Source organism: Alosa pseudoharengus, unplaced genomic scaffold, assembly GCF_046254945.1.
Source record: "Alosa pseudoharengus isolate Yale_2024_CS ecotype anadromous, Long Island Sound unplaced genomic scaffold, YU_APseudo_1.1 YU_APseudo_1.1_scf_24, whole genome shotgun sequence".
Classification (NCBI taxonomy): Eukaryota; Metazoa; Chordata; class Actinopteri; order Clupeiformes; family Clupeidae; genus Alosa; species Alosa pseudoharengus.
The window spans coordinates 9380853-9402352 of record NW_027468689.1 but is presented as its reverse complement, the minus strand read 5'-3'; the positions used below and the strand labels follow the sequence as shown (position 1 = coordinate 9402352).

General features: G+C 45.9%; 1 protein-coding gene across 2 annotated transcripts in view; it reads left to right on the top strand.

The window, feature by feature from the left end:
* pard3ba (par-3 family cell polarity regulator beta a) overlaps positions 1-19778 on the top strand; it is a 168772-nt gene extending 148994 nt beyond the window's left edge. For both annotated transcript variants that reach the window (XM_076303066.1, XM_076303067.1), the window contains 2 exons: positions 6732-6796; positions 17566-19778. In XM_076303066.1, coding sequence (XP_076159181.1) covers positions 6732-6796; positions 17566-18067 — 567 coding nt within the window. In that variant the 3' untranslated portion in view covers positions 18068-19778. The remainder of the gene's footprint in view (positions 1-6731; positions 6797-17565) is intronic.
* Positions 19779-21500: the final 1722 nt, after the last annotated feature.

Below are 21500 nucleotides of genomic sequence, written 5' to 3'. Positions count from 1 at the left end.
CCCTTCTGGCCCACACAGAGCCTACTGAGGTCCCCCAGGGGGAGGGGAGGCGATAAGGCCGCAGTACTAGACCCGATTAGGGCCCTCGTGGCAGAGAGAAAGAGAGAGAGAGAGAGAGAGGGAAACCAAGTGAGAGAGACCGAGAGAGAGAAAGAAAGTGGTGGTGGTGTATAAAAGGAAATGAGCCTGAGTCTGCAGCCTTCATCACAAACACTGAGTGCAGCCCTGAGGAGCACACAAAGCAATTTGTGCCCAGTCAGGTACCCTTCAGAAATGCCATGGAGAAATGCACCCAAATCTACTTAAATACAGTCGAAGCAATGGGCCTGTCAGAATAATGAGCGTCATTACAGTGCTCTCCAAAGGAACACAGGCTTTGTGAGCTTTCTGCTTGATGCTGTGTACAATTTCAGATGTAAAGACTGTCATTAACATTTAATAACCTTGTTATCAAAGGTAGCTCTTAACCAGGGTTGGCCCTTTTGGTTGGAGATGCTGAGGAGGTAGAGTTGGTGGGATTACAGAATAAGCCCTGTGGTGGAATGATATGTTTGTCTGCCTCCTTAGTGAGCTTTCCAATTTAACTCTCTGTGACTTTTTCATGAGACCTTTCAAATGGAGACCTTTGATACAGCTGCAGTCTTATCACAAGACATTTACATAGCTTTAAGTCCCCGCTGACATTTACACAGGACTAAAGTTTTAGAAATATCGAAAGTGTAGATGTTGCCTTCCTGGTGCTTTTTTTTTTTTCTTTCTTTTTTCTCCTAAGCACATGAGCCTGCATAGGGAGGATTTTCAGCCCAATTTTGTGACGCGTCTGGAGACGAGTTTTGTCTGAACACGCCGTCCCCCTTCAGTGGCACCCGCACAGCTGGGTGAGCCTGGCATGACGCTGGCAGCCTGGCATGGGAGTGCTTTATTTGTATTGATTTACTTATGTATTTATTTGTTTGCGCATTGTTGTCAGTGGCCGAGTGTTCTTTGGGGCCCAGGTTGCAGCAGTGCAAGGCACAGCAGGAGTTTTGTAGTCCGAACCGCGTCTTTCCTTCTGCCTTTTGGCTAAGTCCTCTCTGAAAAGGGCTTTTCGGTGCTCCGTCGAAATCAATGGAATATCATTACTGAGATGAGGAGAGAATGAAAACTCAACTCCATTAGTCGCATTATGGAGATTTTGCCAAGCAATGATGGGCGGTCATGCCAGCTGTCAGTGGGGAGGATGCTGCGTGTGTGTGCGTGTGTGTGCTTGTGTGTGTGTGTGTGTGTGTGTGTGTGTCTTTATGCACATATGCCGTTTGTAAGAAGCTCACTGTTGGACAACGCTAATTAGCGTGTTGAGTAGGAAGGGGCCAGACGCGAGAAGCTATTTCTGCCTCTTTAGATGAGCGAAATAGATGAGGGGAATTAAATCAGTATTTTAGTCTTTGTCACCACATCAGCTTTCTGGTGTTGCCATGCCATAACTTTGCATTGTGTGACCACCACAACACACACACACCACGCACACACACATATGCAGTACACACTTATACAAACAGATGCATACTAACAGCTCTCTGCTTCCTGGTAGTTTTGGGGGTGGTCCTTGAGCCTTGCATTGATGGTAATTGTTAGGTGTGTGTGTGTGTGTGTGTGTGTGTGTGTGTGTGTGTGTGTGTGTGTGTGTGTGTGTGTGTGTGTGTGTGAGTGTGCGTGTGTGTGTGCGCGCACACATCAGTGCATGTTCTCCTCATCAGCATGGTTGCAATAAATGCTGCATAGATTAACAAATACATCATTTGTTTATAACCTTTCAGTGATGGTCAATGACTTAGACAGCGCCTTTAATGAGCGTATTCTAATTACCTGATTATCTACAATCTGCCCCCTGTGATTATCCTGCTCAGTCTGTATGGTTTTCTAACTGCTACCAGAATTCATTTTTATTCCCATAGCCTGTGTTTAAATGCCATTTTCCAGCAATAATGCACGAGACATTGTGCTCAGAGACTTTGTTCAGAGTAAATTGCAGCATTCATATCAAATTGCAGTCTGTTGTGTTTGAGTGCATTCAGTGTGTGTAAAACGTTTGGCCCCATTTATTAGTGTGTGTGTGTGTGTGTGTGTGTGTGTGTGTGTGTGTGTGTTTGTGTTGTTCCCATAGCTCTGCAGTGCACACTGTGACCTTGCCCTTCATGCTGCTTTGCAGAGTGTATGTGTGTGTGTGTGTCACTGTGTGTGTGTTTGTATTTGTGTTTGCTCAGCCTTCAGTGCTGCGTAAATACCATTGATCTAATCTTTGCACATCCATATGCATGACCTCAGCCTGTTTATATGAGTGTGTGTGTGTGTTTGTGTGTGTGTGTGTGTGTGTGTGCATGTGTAATGGGGTGCCCAGCATTGGTATGCTCTGTGTGGACACGCACGCGCACACACACACACACACACACACACCGTCCACCCATGCCATTTTAGTAGTGGTAAATGAATCTGACTCTTGGCACCAGCTCATTAAGATGCTCAATAAGCATCTCCCAGCGACTCCTGCTCAGGTCGTCATGGTATCCGAGCAGAGGTGCTGCATCTCCCCTGGCAGACACAGTTGCAAACCACACACACACTCTTTCTCTCTCTCTCCTCTTCTTCCTCGCAAAGGTGGGCACAAATACATCAAAAACTATTTTGTTACAAACTACAAATACTGGCTCATAAAATATAACAAAATAAAATACAAAATACTGATGTGAAAAATGTATTTCATTAAAATACAAGTAATTAGTAATTTGAAAATACAATAATACACTCACAATAATCATGGTATACCAACTTTTAAAAGAAACTACAAGGTATATTATTGAAAACATATCTCCAAGAGACATACTATTTTCTGATTGGCTGGCAGAGGTCGATTAATTCTGTATATTGGGGGGTCCTATGAAGTAGATCTGGTAAAATAATGAATGAATGAATAATGAATCAGCGTCCCATATCAATAAACGACTGATGATTGAACTGACAACAAGCAGGCTTTGCAAAAGTGGAATCAACTGTAACAAAGCAAACTACTGGTGGAAAAACACACACCAACCAGTTTACTTTAAGACCAAATTAGCACTCTGGAAAAAAACACTTGATCCAAGGAAACACACTGAGACGAAAGTAGCCGTTGAACTGTCAATACTACAAAGTGACACAGCCTGAATAACACCAATGCAACACTGAGCAGTAGAGTGAATGTATATTCTGCAGAATATTTAACCCAATTTAAGATCTGAGCAAAATCTGAGGCTGGAGCAGCTGATGTCTTGGCAAATTTTCTTGTTAACCAAATATACCCATGAAGCTATGGTCACAACCCCAATAACTGTCCGCAACCATATTCTTTAGCTGGCAAACAGCTATCAGCAAAACAAACATAAAAACCTGAGATACAAGCAAAATAAAGAGCTGACTGACAGACTGCTGGTTAGTTTTGTCAAATAAATAGCTGATGGACAAAGTGAGGTTAGTAAAAGCTGCGTTATGAAGAATAAATAGCTTATGGACAGACAGAATGTTTCTCTGACCGCAAACACTTGTTAACTGAACTGCATTTCCCTTTTTGTGCTAGAAATGCATGCCTATTGCCTACATACACTGTACATGACTCGCAACATAGGGGACAAACAGAATAACATCCTGTAAGTTGTCCCAATATACAGAATTATTTACAGGTGCAAAAAACACATACAGCAAACATCTTCTCACTATCCGCTAGCAGCCTGTCCCCTGAACACATTGTGAAAAAAAACTCTCTGTAACAGCCCAGGCTCCACAAACAGCAACAAAAACAAACTGGTGCAGCCTGCACCACGAAACATAACAAACAGTGTTCCAGCCAATAACAGGCGTGATGCACGTTTAGGAGAGTTTCAATTAGAGCTGAATATTGGGAATTGTCCAATGGATATCACCGGGCACGCTCCCTATTCTTATTGAGTAACCCCCTACGCAACAAGAAACAGCAAAGAAAAAAAAACTTTAACCGACAAAACCAGGTTCACCAAGATTCTGGCCTTTGGCTCCTGGACTACAGTATGATAAGCATAGCTTATTGGCATGGCTATAGGTAGTATATATCTAACTGAATTATGAAATTTTGGCCTAGCCTATTTGAGAAAAAAATTACAGATTTTTCACAAGTATTTAAGTATTTGAAATACTCTAAATACAACCCCTCAACATATTTTGTTACAAAGTACATTTGATTTTTTCCAATCCTGCAAAATACAAATTACAAAATACGCTAAAGTAATTAAATATGTATTTAAAATACATATAATTAAAATAATGCCCATGTCTGCTTCCTCGCTCCCTCTCTTTGACAAGTACACACTTACACACGCCCTTTCTCTCACACACACACAGGCACACAACAGCCCCTCTGGCATCATGAGTCATGCACAAATCTTTGAAGCCCCCCTGCAGTGCTACTTCTTTCTGACACACACCCCCTTTCTCCGTCTTCACCTGCCTGAATTAGTGTCTGCGTTGGTGTCTGCCTTGGTGTCTGCCTGTGTTAGTGACCTGAGAGAGGACGGCGGTCAGTCCCACGACACTCGGGCACGGCGCTCAGTCAGGCCCGTGATGTTTCACGTGTGTGTTGGTGGGCCGAGGTGGACTTGCGTAACGGTGGGACGGGCGAGCAGTGGCGGACTGTCCGAGTTGAGTGAGCGTGCGTGCGAGAGAAGAGGAGAACACACCAGACGTATGATGTGATGAACATGGACGGAGACAGAAATACACACGCAGCCACGCACGCACACACACACTGGCCGAATAACACACACACTCACACATATGTGATCTCAGAAATAAACACAAACATGCCTGCACAAAGACACGTGCATGAGCACACGCACACACAGACACACACACACACACACACACACATGCCGAATAACACACACTCAAACATACGTGATATCAGAAATACACACAAACACACATGCACATGAAGACACATGCATGAACACACACACATGCACACACATGCACACACACACACACACACACACACACACACACACATACATTAAGTGCAGTCAGCAGCTGGAAAAGTGGGTTTCGTAAGACACTTCCGTGTGAAGCCGTGCAGAAAAAAGGGAAAGTAATCTACTTATCCACAGGGCCAGTCTTCTCCTCTCCCCTCTGCCTTCGGACTGTCCAGACCTTAAAAGGTCATACACCAACAGAAGAGGAGAGAGAGAGAGAGAGAGAGAGAGAGAGAGAGAGAAAGGACATGGACTTAGGTAAAGGGCGATCGAGAGACAGAGAGATAAAAGAAATGGTGTTTGGGGAGAAAGATAAACGGAAAGGCAAAAGAGTGCGGTAGAGGTGGATTGAAGAGAATGTTCTAGAATAGTTCCTGAGAAAAATGGCAGAGTGGATGTGCAAGTGAAAGGGAAGAAAGAGGGTGGCGCAACAAAAGCCTCATCTCCCAGCTGACCCATGATGATTGTAATCACCTGCCTCGTCCCACTCCCACAGCTGACCTTTCGGGCCTTCGCTCCTCACCCTCGACTCCACCTGTCCTCCGCTTCGCCTCCACCACCTCGCTTCGCTCTCTCAGAGTCGCCTGGCCCCGCCAAGGCTCCTTTGTGTGGAGAAAGATCACGTTTAGCATGCAGAGACTGACCACTCCTGCGTGACCCCCTCCGCTGCTGGGAGTCAGGGCTAGTTCTCTCTTCCTCTCCCCATTTTTTCTCTTCTACGCTCTCTTTCTCTCTCTCTCTCTCTCTCTCTCTCTCATTTTCTGTCTTTCACTCGGTGTAGGTCACTCTCGCTCTCTCTCTCTCTCTCTTCCGTCTTGGCGGATATGTTTTCATAAGTGTCTTTATTGAGACAAATGCCACCATTTCCCCTTTGAGTTAGCTGGTGTTTACATAATGTGCCTAACCTTCAGCTGTCACAATCATTCATGTCCACAAGGACCCAACATACATGCTCGCGTGCACACCCCCACACACACTCGTACTCACACACACACACTCGCTCTCTCTCACATAGATACACACATAAGCAAAACCACCCCTCAAGCATCAACACACACATTCAAACACCAGTACACATCCACAGATGCACTAAATCACCTCGGCACACTTCCAGATAAACACAACTTACACGCAGCAAACACTGGGCCACACACAGATATACAGTACATACATGTTGAGAATTACACACACACACACACACACACACACAGAGAGAGAGAGAGGATAAAGTATAGCATGCTGGTAAATGATGTTTAGACAGCTCACTAAGGCAGATTTAAATAAGAAGTATACATGTGTGTGTGTGTGTGTGTTAGCATGAAAGAGGGCTGGAATGTGTGTTGGGAAGTGGTTAATGATGTCTGCTAAAAGGAATCACATTTTTAACCATGTGACTCGTTGAGGTTAATCAAGCCCTTCCTCTGTGTGTGTGTGTGTGTGCGCTTGTGTAAATGATATAAAGACTCTTCCTGTTTGCTGTAACTAGAGAAGGTCTTCAAACAAGTCTGATCTCCCCCTCACTCACATTTCCACAATTATTCCCTAATCCAGACCTACACACACACACACACATACACACACACACACACACACATGGACACAGACACATCCGATAGCCGCCCACTCAAAGATAAAGAAATGTAGACACAGAGTGACACGCATATAAATAGTCGTTTTTAACCCTCTAATGTCCCGTTGTGTCTTCACGTGTTTACACAGATTCCAATGAGTGCTGCTGACCAGCGGATGGCTCCCCGATATGAAGATGTGTATTCTCTCCAAAGGTGAGTGTGTGTGTGTGTGTGTGTGTGTGTGTGTGTGTGTGTGTGTGTGTGTGTGTGTGTGTGTGTGTGTGTGTGTGTGTGTGTGTGTTTGTGTGCGTGTGCATGATTGCATGTAGACGTATGGATGTAGGATGTGCACCCATTCAAAAGGAAAGTCCAGTGGGAGTCACCCCAACACAACCCCTCCCCCCCCCCCCCCCGGTTCACCATACTCACACACATAACTCTCACACACACACATACACACACACACACAGAGCGACTAATCCTCTTTAGAGCTCCTAATTAAATCTGGAGTGCTTGCCTGCAGAGGGCCTTTCCCATCCAGAGAGTTCACCTGATCCTCTCTCCCTGCACAAACAAACGAACACACACACACACACACACACACACACACACACACACACACACACACACACAAAAACACACACACACACACCCATACCCATACACACCCATACCCATAGGTCCATAGTCACACACAAAGACATAGACATATAGAAAACTAAAACAACACTCCATCTCACACACACGCACACACACACTCTGACAAACGGCACCACTGACAGAAACCCACACCCTCTCTGTGACACAGACCGAGGGAGATACTACAGGATGCCACATCGAGTAGTCTGGTCTCGTATTTCACACAGCTTATATATATATATATATATATATATTATACGGCTCTTCACAATGCTAGTAGAACGCTCCATTGACTTGAATGGGATTTCCCAACGTTCTACGGTAAAATAAATTCATGTAATTACCGCTGTCAATGGCAACGGGTTTTGTGCTGCTGATCATATCACTCCGCAAGTATTCCGGTCACTTCTTGCATTGGAACTTCATTCAAAAGTGAAAGCAGACGGTTGATCAGCTGTGTTCTAAAGAATGTTTGATTCAAGTTCAGCGTGTGTTGCGAACTATTTGTTTCTCAGCAAAAGCCACTACGAAACGGTAACAAATAAGTGTAAAGAGACATATCGTGGAGTTTATTTTTTCGTTTTGGCAGGTAGCCGTATAATAAGCGGGATAATGTATAGAACGCCGGTCATTATGGGAAAATAAGTCCCTTCAGGGCGAAACAAGACCCCTCTGCTGGCGCGTTGGGCTCCGGTTCGCCCTGTCGGGACTTATTTTCCCATAATGACCGGCGTTCTATACATTATCCCTTACATATATAAATATATATACATATATATATATATAAATATATATAAATATAAATAATGTGTGTGTGTGTACTGGGCGCGGTTGGCACACACTCGGCTCGTGTGCACACACTCCATCGTGTGTGTATGATCCCAGATGTGTCCCCGAGCGGTTTCGGAAGGAGCAGCCGGGAGAGGAGAAGCTAAACAGCAGGGCGGCGCCTAAACGCCTTGTTGTTGTTATTGGTGTTGTTATTGTTACCGTTGTTCTCCGAGAAGGCAAAGTCTGTCTTAATTGGAAGGAGATGTTTATCTTAATAGGAAGGAGATGTCTGTCTTAATTGGATATTGAAGCTAAGCACTTTCATACTGTTCTCCAATTTCTGGATCTCATAGAGGCGCGTGAATGTTAGTGATAGTGTGTGAAGATTATGGCTCCATAAAGGTAAGGTATTAGTAGATAATATATTATATGGAACATAACAGTGGAACAGTGCTGAACGGCCTTGGTGTTGTTTTCAGTGGTGAGAAAGTTAATTCCCAGTTTGTAGATTGCATCAAAATGAGATGGTTTATAATTAACTACGCTTTGCTTGAATGCACGTTGGTGTTCTGAAGACCTACAGTGTGCAGGTTGTTTTGCAACTGCACACATGTGATGGATTTGCTGTTGTTCATGCTGTCTGAATAGGAAGAGCTCAGGGTGGGGGCCATGAGCGAGTGCAAATGATCACCATCTCTCTCTCTCTCTCTCTCTCTCTCTCTCTCTCTCCCTCTCTCTCCCTCTCCCTCCCTCTCCCTCTCGCTCCCTCTGCTTTCAGCCGTCAGCTTGTTCAACATTTGCTGACTTGTTTTCACTGCCATTACCTCCCTCCTCCACCCCCATCCCCACCAAAAAAAATAGTTTGACGACTCGCGCCCCAAAATCTCTTCTTTTTCTACCCCCCCCCCCCCAGCATCTGCTGTGGCCCCCGACCTCAGAAGTGTTTTTGCTGGGGAGGGAGAGAGAGGAGGGCTGCGGTGGGAATGAAAGCCATCTCTCCACTCACGTCTCTGTGTCTCTACGGGCCCTCGGGCCCCTCATTCAAACCCATTTCCCTTTAAATGACTAGCACTGCCAAGCCGCGCTCGCGCATTAGCATATTACGCTCCCTCCTGCTTTTCCACACACTCACTTTTTCTCTCTTGCGGCTCTTCTTGCCGTCTCTCTCTCTTTTTCTGTCTCTCTCTTTCTTTCTTTCTTTCTTTCTGTCTTTCTTTCTCTCTCTCTCTCTCTCTCTTTTTCTCTCTCTCTCTCTCTCTCTCTCTCTCTTTCTCTCTCTCTCTCTCTCTTTCTCTCTTAAATTCCCTTTTATTGAACCATACTATGGATCAATTACTCAATCCCCATTAATACACACGGCAAAGCAGTGGTACAGATTGTTGTTTCACCATTTAAAAATCAGTCTTCCATCATCAGAAAAATGGATCAAGCCTTTACCCACACACCATTTACGTCCAAACCAACTAAGGTTATTTGTAACGTGGAAGAAGGCATATTCCACTCTGACCCTCGACTCCACTAACCCTTTAAACATTTCCACTAAGTTCACAGATATCCCCTCCTCCCCCAATCGATTCCCTTTCCAAATGGTCAGCTTTGCTTGACCAATTAGAAAGTTCAGGCAGCCGCACAGATCTTTTTTGGCTTTGGAGTACTTGACCCCGCAAATGAAAAGTTTTTTCGAGAAGGTAAAGCCTAATCCTTGAAACACTGCCTCCAAAAGATGAAAAAAGGAAACCAATTGTGAGCAGTCACAAAAACAGTTTGAAAATTGTATCAGGGACATCACAAAACCTGCACATGGGGGGAAACATCAGACCTCAGTTTTGCTACAAAGACCTTTGTGGCCATGGCAATGTGCAGCACACGCCACTGAAGGTCACCAGATCTTTTAGGGATAGGACCCTTGTACAGGACCCTCCATGAGGGTAGCAAGTTTTGATTACCCCCAAAGTGAGTCCTCCACTTTGTATCACACCTGTCCCTGAGCACATTAACATTTGCACACTTAACAAGAGCGTTGTACAGAAGTTTCTTGTCCGCTTCAACAAAATGCACATCTTGCATCCCCTTGAAGGAGAGCAGTCTCTCTGTAGAATCCGGTATTTGGCAGTTGGGAGTGATGTACAAATCAGGAAACCGGGCATCAACTGGACCGCCCTCAAGCCAACAATCAACACAGTTTACAAGGCTTTGTGGAAAACTTTCCTTTAGATTCCTCAGTCTATCTCCCACCACCCTTTCAGACCTACAGCCCAACATAGATGTGAGCTCAAGAACAGAGAACCAACGTCCAGCAGTGAAATTAAGCAGGTGTCCAAGTTTCGTTATTTTTGCTTGGCTAAACATGGATACAACGCTTGCAGACGTCACCCCAGCTTTTGACCAAAAAGGATTTGAAAACAATGGTTCATCTATGCCATAATGTTCAAACCGAGACACCCTAAAGTGCCTCCAGGCTTGTAACACTGAAGTGTAAAAGTCACTAGTGTGAACACAGTCAAAAACCGACACAAGAAACAGATGCCTGTCAAAGAACAAATCAGTCTTAGACCTCAACAAGGCAAGGCCAAAGTCCACCCATGGGAGGTCAGTCCCATACAGCAACTTCTGAGCGGACTGAAATCTCATTGCCTTCACTTTGCTGGTCAGGTGGATCAGGCCTTGACCCCCTTCAGCCAAGGGCAAGTACAGCACTCCAGGAGGGAGCCAATGATTCTCGTCCCAGAAGAAGTTCACAAACCTCCTCTGTAGGGAGGCCAGAAGATCTGCAGGTGGGTTTAAAACAGTTAATTGGTGCCAAAGCATTGAAGCGGCCAAATTATTGACCACTAGCACTCGCCCTCTATACGACAACTGCGGTTTAATCCACTCCCACCTCTGCAACCTTCCTTGCACCTTCTCAGACTATCCCTCCCAGTTCCTGTGCATGTATTGTTCAGTGCCAAAGAAGATTCCCAGGATTTTCAGCCCCTCCCTGCCCCACTGACAGTGCATGGGCAAGGGTGGCACTGCCATGCCCTGCCATTGCCCTAGCAGCAGAGAGAGGCTTTTCCCCCAGTTCACTCTGGCAGAGGAGCTCTTCTGAAAGGTATTTAAGCAAACTACCAAATTAGCCATATCCTCTTGTGAGCGTATGACAACATTTATGTCGTCTGCAAAGGCAAAAAGCTTCACTGTTGCGGGATTCCCAGCAGTCTCTCTTTCTCTCTCTCTCTCTGTCTCTCTTATTATGTGTCTCCCTCTCTGGTTTGTGTTTTGAAGGGGAAGGAGAGGAACACTACACTGGCCCTGAGTCTGTGTTTGCCTCCCCATATATCAAAACATGCGCACACACACAAATGCACACGCAAATGCACACACACACACACACTAATACTCACACACACACACACATACACACACACACACACACACATACACACACACACACACAGCAGGACTTGTGACAGCCTAGGTAGCGCTGTGTTGTTGTCCTCTGAGAAAAACTTAAGTTCATCATTGAAATTAGGCTCCCAGTCACCGGCTTGCTTTCCTCACAAAGCTTGGCTCTGATTGGCTACCCTATGGTTTGTGTCCGTGTGTAATTGCATTACATGGCTTATAGGGCGGGGATGTGGCATATTGCTGGCATGCTAGTGTTCTCCAGGGTGTCTCTAATCATATTTTTGTCCCACAGCTGGTGACTAGGGCCTCAGAGCCTGTGTGTGTGTGTGTGTGTGTGTGTGTGTAGGTGTTTGGATGAGTACTGAGCTTGGGTCAGTTTCAATTAAATTTAAGTTAATTTAGGCCACAATTGAATTAGCAACAGAAGTCGAAGCTCTATCCTTGGGTAGGCAAGGTTCCTGTTTCCTGATTAAAAATAATGGAATAATAAAGAACTTTGTTGCCCATTCTGAGCATGTGTGGGGATGTTTAAGGGGCCATGTCACAACTTCAATGCTGTAATTCATTTCGAAGACAGGATGTCCTTGTAAGTTTTTTTCACAGTCACATTTGTCATTTTAAATGTGTGAACCTACTTGGATTCTTCTTTCGTGTTCTTTGATTTAGTCCATTTTAGTGTTAAGTGTAAATTTGTCTAATTTTGTCTTCAATTATGCCTTTATGTGTTTTGCCTCAGATAGAGTTTGAGCACAGAATTGTCATAACGTTGATTCAAGACAGACACTCAAAAATAAGCTAGGTGGAATTAGCCCTTGGGTTCATTGGGGTTTGTTAGAGTGAGTCAAAGCTCTCCTGGTGCACAGAGACAAGGAGTCTGTTTATGTGTGTGTGTGTGTGTGTGTGAGAGAGAGAGAGAAATAGAGAATGAGAGAGAGAGCAAGTACAAATGTGGATGGATGTGTTTGTGTGTGTGTGATGGAAACGGGGTGTGACAAGCATAAAAAGAGACACTGCAGAGACTAAGATGGGAGAGCGAGGGAAATAATATTGGTTTCTTCGGGGCTCAGACAGCAACATGTTTGTGTGTGTGAGTGTCCATGTGCATGTGTGGCTGTGAGTGTGTGTGTGTATGGCTTTGTGTGTGTTTGTGTGTGTGTGTGTGTGCATGTCTGTGTAGGAGTCTGTGTGTGAACGTGTGTGTGTGTGTGTGTGTGTGTGTGTGTGTGTGTGTGCGCTCGTTCAGTCTGGGCCCTCAGGGTGTCCTGAGGAGACCTGTGGGAGAACTCCACTGCACTCCACTCTGGTCTACGCCTTCAACCTCAGCCTCAGAGAGAGCCTGCACAGCCTGCCAATGCTGTGTGTGTGTGTATGCGTGTCTGTCTGTGTGCGTTATTCTGAGTGTATCTCTCTCTCTCTCTTCCTCTCTCTCTCTCTCTCTCTTCCTCTCTCTCTCTCTCTTCCACTCTCTCTCTCTCTCTCTCTCTCTCTCTCTCTCTCTCCTCTCTCTCTCTCTCTTCCTCTCTCTCTCTCTCTCTCTCTCTTCCACTCTCTCTCTCTCTCTTTCTCTCTCTGTCTCTCTCTCTCTGTCTCTGAGAGACAGACACACACACAGACAGTCATACCGAGACAGACGACTCTAACTCCTCACAGCAGTGCAGTGGTGTGAATCAGCCCGAGGAGTGCACACTCACTCGCTTATTGTTTCCCCCTCTGGCCCACTTCCCTAAACAGCCTCTCCTCTGCTGTGACCACAAGGGTCAAGCCTCATCAGGAGACAAACACTTGGACCGCCAGAATGAAAAACAAACACCCACCTCATCCACACACTCACATTTTAAAAAATATATTTTTAAAAACTGCATTAGTATGGCAGGTCTACATAGACAAAGCACTACCAAATACTGGTTACAAACAATAGTTGGAGAACTGTTTCTGGATCATCTGTGGTGATTCATCTTAAAGTCTCACACAAACCAAAAACCAAAAATCTCTCACTGACTTTATTTTTATATTCACTGATTGCTACAACCCATCTTCATTAAATGTTGCCTCTGGCAAACATGCAGACACAATGGTGCTGGTGCCATGATTGGCACCTAGTGGGGTTTTAGTGATCAGCGCACCCAGTAGGAGACTGTAGAAATCCCATGTGGCTACTGAGACTACTGTTTTCCCACTGAATGATGTGACTAGATGAGCGATTAAACAGCTCGGGAATGTGGACAGATTAGAATGCCGTCATAGAGGCCAGTTAGTCGCTGGACTCCTCCACTTTCTCCTCCTCAGGAAGGCTACTTCACAGATGAAGTATGTTTTCACTGCGGCCTTTCTGTTGCCACTGTGTGAGTCTTCCTCTAAGAATGTGATGTTTGTTTAGTGGTTGAGATAAAGCAGTGCACTAACTACGGAGTGCTGCCCATCTCTCTGAGGCCCTTCCGAAGTGAACTGGGGGTCAAGAATGCTGTGGTTGAAAGGGCTTCCTGAGTTGACCTCGGCTATAACAGCAAGTAAACTCTCACACTCTCTGGAGTCTCATTTAACGGAGAGTGAGTGTGACTACTAAATCACAAACTCAGACTGACACACACACACACACACACACACACACACACACATACACATACACACACACACCACACACCACCCACCACCCAAGCACAGGGCCTATTTTAAAGGCTGGACCTTCAGTCAGTTCAACTGATACTCTTCGTTTCATCATTATTGGGGAAAATAACCACATTTTTATTCATTCTTTTCTCTCTTTTTCATGAAGTCGTCGCCATTTCTCCTCTCCCATTTTATTGCTATTTTCTTATTGCTATTTCCCCCCTCTCCTCACTTCTCGGCCGGGTAAATAAACTGTGGCCCTAACTGAGTTTGCCGCGAGGCAGAGAAGCCGTAATGAAATCAGCTTTTTTCCCCTACGCTGGGAAAATGAAAGTCTGTGACTGTTCTTTGGAAACAGGTTTATGGGGCCGGGTTTACTACAGGAACCTAAAAAACTCTCAAACACACACACACACACACACACACACACACATACACACACTAATACACCAAAATATAAAAAAAAAACACTCTCAGGCAGAACCACCTGGCACAATGAAATCACACAGCTAGTCTAGTGCCTAAAAAACATTTAGAAGAAAGATACCCCCCCCCCCTCCACACACACACAAATACACGCACACACACACAGAGGGAAAGAGAGAGACATGTGTATTGTACAAAGAAAAGAGAGATTACTACTTCTCAAAACTTCCTTTCCTGATGAATGAATCATACCATCTCCATAACTAGATCCCATTAAGCCTTATTTTGATGAATGGCACAGGAAATACATTTGTCATGCTTTACTTAGGCACAATAGTGTGTATTGTAACATGAACTCCCCTCTCAAATATCTGACACTGCCATAGCCAGCTGTTTTTCACTTGGGGGTGGGGGGGACACATTAGGGATGGAAGTGGCGGGGGTGGCTGGGGGTATTTAGGGGTGGGGGGTAGTTTGGGGCAGGGGTAGCTGAGGGGTCAAATGAGGAGCTCCAAGGGAAGTTTTCTCGCGATCATGTGGGCAGGTGCAAGAAGCCGGCTCATATGGACAGAAAAAAACTCCCTCGCCGTAAGATGGAAAATATGTCAGTGTCAAAGAGTCTGTAACACATTTACACACACACACACACACACACACAAGCACACGAGTGCACATACATTGACACCCACGCCCAAAGCCCAGATTGTCCACACACTCTTTCTCCAGGGTGGAGTGTAGACAGGGGAGAAGCGAGAGGCAGATTGATTACATGACATTTCATTAGTCTGTACTGCTATACCCTGGGCGCATTGAATCACACCTCCCTCTGTCCTGTTTTATTAAAGGTCCGGTCCGTACACACACATAGACACACGTACACACACTTCACAGTTGTCCCCATGTGCACACACACACACACACACACAGACACACACACACACATTTTAACTCACTCATCTCCTGCTCTCACACACACACACACGCAGTCCAGAGCTCTGGACAGACCTCACTGTAACGCAAACAGTGCGCCAACCCAGGGGCCCACAGACAGACCCCGCACACGTAGACACATCTGGACAGCATATACGCACACCCCACTTCTCCTCAGCTGCGGCCCTAATTCTAGGAGCTTAGTGTAGGTCAATAGTGCAGCGGGTCACTGGAAGGGAACAGTGATGGTGTGTGTGTGTGTGTGTGTGTGTGTGTGTGTGTGTGTGTGTGCATGTGCGTGTGTGTGTATGTGTCTGTCTCTCTCTCTCTCTCTCTCTGTGTGTGTGTGTGTGTGTCTGTGTGTGTGATTATCGGTCAGTCAGTGTGTGTGTTAGTGTGTGTGTGCACAAGTTTTCATTAATCCTCAGCTGCCACTCCGGGGCCTATTGAGTTCCCCCTGCTACATTCCACCTTTATGAGCAGAAAGCACAACTAAGTAGCCCTCCTCACGCTAGCTAGCCCCAGCCAGCAGCCTGCTGCCACCAGCCAATGCTCACACTAGCCTTAAACCAGCTACAAGCTAATCTACCATCAACTAATCGCTACCTGCACTTAATGCTAGCTGTGCTATTAGCTACCAGCTACTGCCCTTGCTAGCTAGCTAGTGGCGGTTATCAGCCACTGTCCACTCTATTCTCCAGTGTACCCACTGCTCTACTCTTCATGCTATGCTAACTTTGCTAACTGTAAAAAAAGCTTCCATAGGGCAAAGCTGCAGCCATTCTAGCACCTGTGCTGTGTTCTGTAATACCCACTAGTGCCAGCTGAGTCAGAAATGGAGCTGGGCATAATCCTCACTCACCACCCACTATGTTCTCATTACTGCCCACACGGTCTTATCTGCCTGCCAGCTGTTTTATGGCCATTAAAGGTGTGTGTGGGGGTGGGGGGGGGGGGGGGGGGGGGGTTTGTAGTTTATTTTTATGCTGTTGGTCATCAAGGAGTGAACTACAATACCCATAGGCCTAGGCGCTGGGTCATCAATCAGAATCCCTGGTAGTGGATTAATGTGTCTTTGTTCTTTGTCTTCTCACAGTTCTCACTCCTGCTGCCTCTACTTTCTAGCTCGTCATTCCTCAGTCCCACAGAACACAATAGAAATAGCCCACATACTCAGATATACTCGCTTCCTCTCATACCCTTACTGCACATAGTACATTTGAGCATTTTTTTTGCTTTTTTTTTCTTCTTTGATTTCCCCCACTCTTCCTCTCTCATGCACGTACACACACACACACCCTCACAGACACACGCACATACACACACATGCCCACACAGACACATGCACGTACACACACACCCTCACAGACACACGCACATACAGGAATCCACTGAACTTGCTGTAATTGATGCCCGGGGAAAAACCACCCATGGTGTGCGTCTATGGCTTCAGCTGCAGAGGTCACGCTTGCCGGGCCAGCAGGCACCCATGTCCGACATCAAACACCCACGCAGACGCTCACCCGGGAAAACACACACACACACACACACACATACACACACACACACACTGGGCATGGAGCCGCACGGCAGCACCCCTCACCACAAATACGCCAACGCTTGCATCCTGTCAGCTGTCACTCTCCCAGCAGTTGGTCTGTCAGACGCCGTGGGCCACTCTGATTGACGGGATGTTATTGTTGTTGTTAGCTGTGCTAGCAGGCTAGCGGATATGTTTTGACTGAATTCGATGCCACTTGCTAAGGAGGTGTGTCGATAGTGTCTGGAATTCGCTCGTTTAGTTAATGACAGCGTAGGATGTTGATAATAATAGGATGATTCTCAAAAGGAAGTGTTTCATTTCAGTCGACTGTTTTGCTTGAGGAAAGATGATCATTAAACTGACTGTCATACAAAATGTGTAGTTTGGGAATATTTAATATTCTCTTGCTTTCTGTGGTTACAACCATCAAATCATGCAAAACTGAGTAAGTGGAGTGTATGCGTCATCTAATTCACAACACCTTCCAAAACAAACAGGATTTGGTATGAGTCACGTCTGTGTATTTTATTTCCTGTCTGTTGTGTCTCCAGGACTTTGTCCTTCTAACGCCTTGTACACTGTTTTGACTTATTTCTAATACAACACAATTGAAGCATCAGCCTCAGAGTTCGGTTTCCTCCTTTCCACTCACCTGCCGTGTCTTGTGTTTGCGTTGCAGGCGGATGCCAGCTGTGGACGACCGCGCTCCCCAGCACTACTCTCCTAAGAGGGAGCCGGCCAGGTACCAGGCCCCTGCACCGCAGTACAACTACCCGCCGCAGCGCGAGACCTACCAGCTCAACTACCAGCCGGCCTACCCGCTGCGCGAGAGCTACTCCATGCCGGACAGCTACGCTGGGCGGCAGGCGCAGATGCAGGCCCAGGGGCCGGGGTCACCGCGGCTGCCCGTGCCACGCTCGGCCGAGCTGGAGCGCCGCTACCGGCCCTCGCCGGCCTACCCGTCGCCACCGCCCGTCCACCGCGTGCCGCTACGCCAGGACGTGCCACCCCCCTCCTCCTCCTCCTCGCCCACGCTGCCGCTCCGCAACGCGCCCCGCTACGAGCAGGTGGCGCGGGGAGGGTACCGCACCGCCAGCCCTGACCGCTACGGAGCGTATGGGGAGGCCAGCGCACATCCGCAGGACCCCCGGCAGAAGAACTCGCTGATCGGCGCCGTGTAGAGAGAGAGAGAGAGAGGGGGGGGGGGAGGAAGGAGAGATTGTTACCATGTGATAATATAGCAGTATGTTAATATGAACAGTTGTTTTGTGGGCATGTCTGTCTGCGTGTGTGTGTGTGTGTGTTTGTGAACGAGAGAAAGAAAGAAAGTAAGGAACAAATGAACAGATAGGTGCAGAGGGGTTTACTGTGTGAGGATGATGAAGGGATAGAGAGAGATGGAGAGAAGAGAAGTCAGAGAGGGTCAGAACCCCCCCAGTGGATGACCTGAGCTTCCTTGTCCTGCACTTCATACTGCATCTGAGTATGCTTTTGCATCAGTGGTGTCTTGGCTGCAAACCCCTTGAGAATTGTCTCCAAGTGCATGCATTCCCCTCACTCAGGTTTGTGTGTTATAGACTTAGTAGATAGATTTTGACACATAAATGTGTTATCTTAAATGTATACTTTATCTCTTGGTCTATTGGGTCTCTCGTTTGTAAGCTGTGAATTGATCATCAAACCTTACCGATACTGCCAATGAAGCTTATGTTGCTCTCTGTGTTTTTAAGTCTGTGCCAATGTAGTTTTGTTGTGTACTGCGACAACAACCATGCCAGAAAAACATATGAACATAAACACATCCCTTAAGAACTTACAATACAATTGGTGCCTTAATCCCACCTGTGCAGTGGGATCGAATTGTGTACATAGTTCTATAATTGTGGAATGGGGAACGGTCTATGTTATATAAGCTGGTGTTTATTTTAGGTTTAATTCTATAAATGTAACAAGCCAACAATGTCGTTTCCTACTGTTACCTTGGTGATGTGAGATGAACTTGAGGTTATTTTAGACTATTGTGACTCCATTTCCTTATTTAATGATGAGAGGAAGTGTATGTGTACTTAGGGTGCTGTGTGTGTGTGTCTCTTCCTACAACAACTCAGAGTCCGTTGAAACATCGAAGGTACCAGTGACCCCTTCCCTATATGCTTCCTGTGTGTGTGTGTGTGTGTGTGTCTGTGTGTGTGTGTGTGTGTGTGTGTGTGTGTGTGTGTGTGTGTGTGTGTGTGTGTGTGTGTGTGTGTGTGTGTGTGTGTGTCTTGCCCCGCTCTTTTAACTTGCCCGCAGAACAAAGAGAAGATGTAGGTGGTAAGCTAACAAGATCACAGAGGACCTAAAGGTCTCCACCAAAGGGAAATGGGCAGGAAAACTACAGCCGACCTCAAAACAGCCTCCCACCTCTTTGTCCTTGGGTGGGTTTGAGGTCATGCTTTCCCTTTGTTTCTTGTGATTTTGGTTTGAATTATTTTAAATGTATAGCGGTCTTTTTTTCCCTCTGCAGTGCCTTTTTTTAACAAAGTCTCCATAGTGTCTCCCATTGGGGTTTTGCGGTATTATATGAAGGGTTTTTCTTTTCTTTAAATATGTTAACGCTCACTCCAGTCAGAGGGAAATGGAGCCAGTTTTGAACATCTCTGTAATAGACTGTATTTATTTATCAAACTTGGAGAGCAGGGAGTGATGGAATCCCAGGTGGACTTCATTCTCTTCTCTATATAATAGATATTAATATCACTCTAACCTTTTCTATGGTTTATGTCTTATCATAAATGGCTATCAAAATGTATACCCTACTCTGTATGTGCAACACTTTAAATTGTGGGTTGATTTTCTCTCCTGCATGTTTTATATATTACAATTTACATTAAATATCCCCTTATAAAAACACCATTTATCTATGGATTATTTTAACCACTTGTTTCATATTAAATGCTAATGTATCATCTCAGAAAAGGGCTTCCAGGGACGTAGGCTATATTGTCTCCCATTAGAAGACTCATTAAAATTGAAACCGCAATTTAGCCCACGCTCTTCAGATAAATTATACCTCTATGAGAATAGATAGGGTCTCACATTTCCCCCATAATGATATCCTCTGCCAATTAGGATTCACTCGTCAATGGTGAGGGGATCTTCTTATCGCCCGCCTAATTTTCCAATTCACATGCCGGAATTCTAATGATTAAAAAATTAGGCAAAAGTTTTTTTTTTAGTTTGAATTAGATTATTAGTATAGTCAGGAAATGGGGAGCTGGTGCAGGAGCTGGAGGATCCTTGTGTCTTACCACGTCACCGCTGGGACTTGTTGTTTCTGACCTGGGGAAGATGGGTGGAGACAGCGAGAGAGAGGGTGCGAGGAGAAGAGAGAGAGAGAGAGAGGAAGGGAGAAGAAGAGAGAGAGATGCGCATCTGGATTTGAGCTGCAGCCAAAGGCAGTTTTGCAATCGTGCCAATGTCGTTAGACTAATGTAAATGCTGGAGAAGTTGCAGTCTCAGTAAACTCAATTTAAGGGTCACTTCTTAGACACATGGCCACACACACACACACATACACACACACACACACCCTCCCTCTCCTCCACTTCAGCAACTTGCTGCACCGAAGTGACTGTAAGCGAAATGACTGACATCGAGTAATGGCGTGGCACGCGTCTAACCACGACGCTCTGAAACTGCGTAATCATAACAGGAAGTCTGGAACCAGCCATTTTGCTGATGTGTTTCTTACCGGAGGTCTTTGGCTTTTGGCTGGCTTGCACCCACTCCCTTTAAAGCCTTGTCATCAGTTTTAGTGTAACTCTGCAGGTCTCAGAGTCACCCCCCCCCCCCCCAACTCTCTCGCTCCGCAAATTCATTACATTTATTAAGACATGGCAGCTACTTTTAATGAAAGTAAATTAAATGAAATTAAAACGCTAAAATGGAAGGAGTGCCGAAAAGGCTTCTTGCTCCCAGAGCTCTGTGATGTCCGTGCACGCATTTCTCTTTAAAATAGAAACTCTGGCTTTCTGACTCTCCGTTATTTGCTTATGTATATTGATACCGATACGAGAGAAAACTATTATTCAGATGATTCCTATTTCTTCAACAGCCAAAAAAAAACAGAGGAGAGAGAGAGAGAGATTTGCAGGGAAGAGGAAACTGGTGGACTGGTCCTGACAGTGGGTGTGTAGAAGATGAAGAGCTTCCCGACCAGCACTATGTCTTCCTCACGCATGCACGAGAGAATGTGTGTCTGAGAGAACATTTCTTCTTTGCTTTCTTCTTCGGCTTCTGCTTTATTCTGCTTTAGTCTTGGTGGATCACCAGTGGCTCACAGCAGCGGTAGCTTGTTAGCATGTGTCAGTCAAAGGTGTCTGCTGGGAGATGGAACACACGTGATGAAATGCCTCTTGCTGCTGCCACCACCGTGTGCCCACACAATCCCACCCACACACACACCCGGAATTGAGAAGCAAGACGCAGCACAGGCAGCCAAAGCAGCGGGAACCCTCTGAGCCGGAAGTCGCTCAGCACTGAGAGTCCGTGTGGATGTCAGACGATGACTTCACCCCCCTCTTAATGAAAAGCACATCAGAGTATTTTTGTCATCATGTAATCCCCCCCCCC